Source organism: Arachis hypogaea, chromosome 15, assembly GCF_003086295.3.
Source record: "Arachis hypogaea cultivar Tifrunner chromosome 15, arahy.Tifrunner.gnm2.J5K5, whole genome shotgun sequence".
In the NCBI taxonomy this organism is placed as follows: Eukaryota; Viridiplantae; Streptophyta; class Magnoliopsida; order Fabales; family Fabaceae; genus Arachis; species Arachis hypogaea.
Genome location: NC_092050.1, coordinates 154,763,021 through 154,766,434, shown reverse-complemented (window position 1 = coordinate 154,766,434; position 3,414 = coordinate 154,763,021). Strand labels below are relative to the sequence as shown.

At 32.9% G+C, this 3,414-nt stretch overlaps 1 protein-coding gene across 1 annotated transcript; it reads right to left on the bottom strand.

Moving 5' to 3' along the window:
- Positions 1-430: 430 nt before the first annotated feature.
- Positions 431-2,822, bottom strand: LOC112751560 (uncharacterized). The gene has a single exon (XM_025800730.3). The coding sequence runs from the start codon at positions 2,465-2,467 to the stop codon at positions 671-673; it is 1,797 nt and encodes a 598-aa protein (XP_025656515.1). The 5' UTR covers positions 2,468-2,822; the 3' UTR covers positions 431-670.
- Between the last annotated feature and the right edge of the window lie 592 nt (positions 2,823-3,414).

The window sequence follows — 3,414 nt, the reverse complement described above, 5'->3', positions numbered from 1 at the left end:
CAGGTGATAAATCATGCTTCAATGAGTAAGACCTCCATGCCTGAGGTTCCAATAAAAGAACACCACCCTGATAAGAAGAAGAAAGAATATATACTAACATGTAGAATTATATAATAATGGATAAACACAAATTTAGTGTCAATGCTCATCGCAACTGAATAATCATGAACCTAAAATATTATTTAAACTTCGAATATTATAACTTATTTTAAATTCTAATTTAAAATTATATTAATAAATACTATATCATATATAAATACTCTATTCATATAAATTAAATCTGATATATTATCATTGTAAAACAGTTTTATACGTGCATTCAATTATATAATATTACATCTTTTTTCATTAACTTTATGAATAGTCCTCCAAAAAAATAAATGTAATTAAACGAAGATACAAAATATTTTAAAGTTTTACACTATCAACGCATCAAAATTAAACTCATTTTTATACCACAAGTTTTATCTTGCTCCGTAACCACATGAATGAAGCTTAAATGGAAGTAGATGACTAGAATAATACATTGCATAATCTTCTCAAGAAGGAGATTCTTGCTCTGGGTCCAATTTGAAAAAAAAAAAAAAACAGCATGAAAGTATCAGTTTCAACACAAACATCAAAACCTCAATTCAAATAAAGAACTAAGAGGTTATATATATTGATATATTCAAACAATTTTCTGCACAAATTCTTGAAAAGCATTCTCTCCTTTGTGCGTAGATAGGCAACCTACAAGCAATTCCATGGTTGTAGCATCTGCTGCAAAACCTTTGTCTTTCATAATCTGAAAATATTTTATTGACTTCAGAACAGCATTTCGTCGTAGTAATCCTTGGATGAAGACGTTATATGTGCAGCTATCTGGCAAGCAGCCATGCTCTTCCATATTCATCAGCATCTCTTCAGCATCAATCAGAAGTCCTTCCCCACATAGACCTTGGATCATTATTGTATAAGTATATACATCAGGTTTCAAGCCTTTTGCTGGCAGACAAGAGAAGAGTTCTCGTGCATCATTTAGTTTTCCAGCATGGCACATACCACGGAGCACCACACTGTAAGTTTCAATATTAAGATCCAACTTATTCTTCTCCATTTCTCTAAATAATGATATTGCATCAGAAGACAAATGACATTTGAATAGGCCATCCAATATAATGGCACAGCTGAATACATCAGGATATTGACCAAATTTGTGCATTGTAAAAAACAATTCTTTAGCAGCTAACGGTTTACCCACTTCGCAAAATCCATGGATAAGAGTATTCCAAGTCACAACATCCAAATTTAAACCTTTATTGATCATTTCATCCAAGAGATAAATAGCCTTATTAATCCTTTTGATCTTGCACCATCCATGGATTAATGAATTATAAGTGTTGACGTCTGGGAGGCATCCCTTGTGTACCATCAAATCAAATACTTTCATGGCCTCCTCCATTTGATTTTGAAAACAATAAGCAGCAATCATTGAGTGATAGGTGACAACATTAGGCTCCTTTGCCATTCGAACCATTTGACCAAGTATGGCTCTAGCACTTGAAATCTTTCCCTCTTTACAAAGAGCATCCATTAAAATATTAAAAGTATGCGTATCCGGCATAATTCCCTTTTGTTTTCTCTCGCTGAGTAAAGACGCAGCCTCTTGCCATCTGCTGAAAGTACAGAGTCCTTGAATCAAGCAATTGTAAGTGATAGTAGAGGGTTGTATACCTTTTGTTGTCATTTCGGAGAATAGACTCAAAGCCTCAGATAGCAGCCCATCCTTGCAAAGACTATCCACAATTGCGTTATAAACCGCAACATCAAAACTTGGTTTGCAGTTTCTTGTTTCCGTCTTCCTTAGAAGGGCAATGGCAGCAGGGGTGTTGCCGATCTTGCACAATCCATTTATAATTGCTCCAAACGTGTGGGCGTTGGGTTGATACCCCATGTTATCCATGTGGTCAGCTAACCATATAGCAAGATCCACCTTGCCTTCAATACAAAGACCATTAACAATGGTGTTCAATGTGACCACATTGGGCTCCAAGCCGATTTTGAACATCGTACCCACCACAGAGAAGGCAAAGGGAGTGTGATTCAAACGGCACAGACAATTGACAACAATACTGAGTGTATAGATATCAGATTTGAGTCCTAAAGAGAACAAGTGTTTGATTAACGAAATGGCAGCTGTGTAATGCTTCATCTTAACCATAGAGCTAAACAATAAGGTAAAGTCCTTCACAGATGGCAAAGGGTTCATGGAAACCATTTTGTGAAAGAGATGCAGAGCAGAATCAAGGTTTTGGAGATTCCTAATAGAATCTATGAGACGGGTTCTGTCCTTGATGGCATCAATATGAGTGGTATAAGAGAGAGTAATGGGGAAAAGGAAGGGTTTGGGACGAGAAAAAGTACCAAATTGAGATTGCTGCGGAAAGAAGCGCAGAGAAGCTCTTGTTGATGAACGCAACATCATTGATGAGTGAAGAACGCAGTGGGAAGAACACCCTAGAGTCCCGCAAAAACTCACATAGCAATATTCTAGGTTAGCACTAAAGCATGTAATAAATCTTCTCCCTTCTTTGTTGACTGAACCATCCGAATTGAATTTTCATGGAGGGATGAACCAAAGGATACCATCGGATAAGCATTTTCTCAAAGGTCCCAACCTTTTTCTTTACTCGAAAAAATTCAGATTGGGCTAAATGGAAAGTGAAGAGTTCTCATAAATCATAATATTAGCAGAGAGAAGAGTCCACGGCACCCCCCTTCAAGAGGGATGAGGAGGTCACAATCTCCATCAACCAATCTAAGGGTTAACTAGCAAAAATGTTACTAAACATTGAATTTTGATGTAATTTTTTATAAATATGATTATACAAATAAAATATTATTATTTATAAAAATTGATAATTTTTTTGTTAAGTATATATTTTATATAATTTTTTTGTTAATAATTAATAATATTTTTAAAAAATTACAAAATAATATATATTTAACAAAAAATTACCAAATTTTAAAGATAATAATATCTCATTTTTTTAATTATACTTGTAAAAAATTGTATCAAAATTTAATCTCTAATGTATTTTTTAAAAAATATATATTTAATGTTAGTTTTTTTTAAGATTATCTAACATTAAATATGTAGTTCTCAACATTAGAGATTGAATTTTGATGCATTTTTTTACAAGTATGATTAAAAAAATGAGATATTATTATCCTTAAAATTTGGTGATTTTTCGTTGAGTATATATTTTTTTGTAGATCAAATTCGATCTGCACAGTATTTATTTAAATTCAAAGGGAAAGTTGCATATATAGATTTGAATTCTATCTGTACATTAATAGAATCCGATTATGGATTTCATGTAAATATCCACATATTCGTAAAAATAAATAAATAAATAAATAAGTAAATAG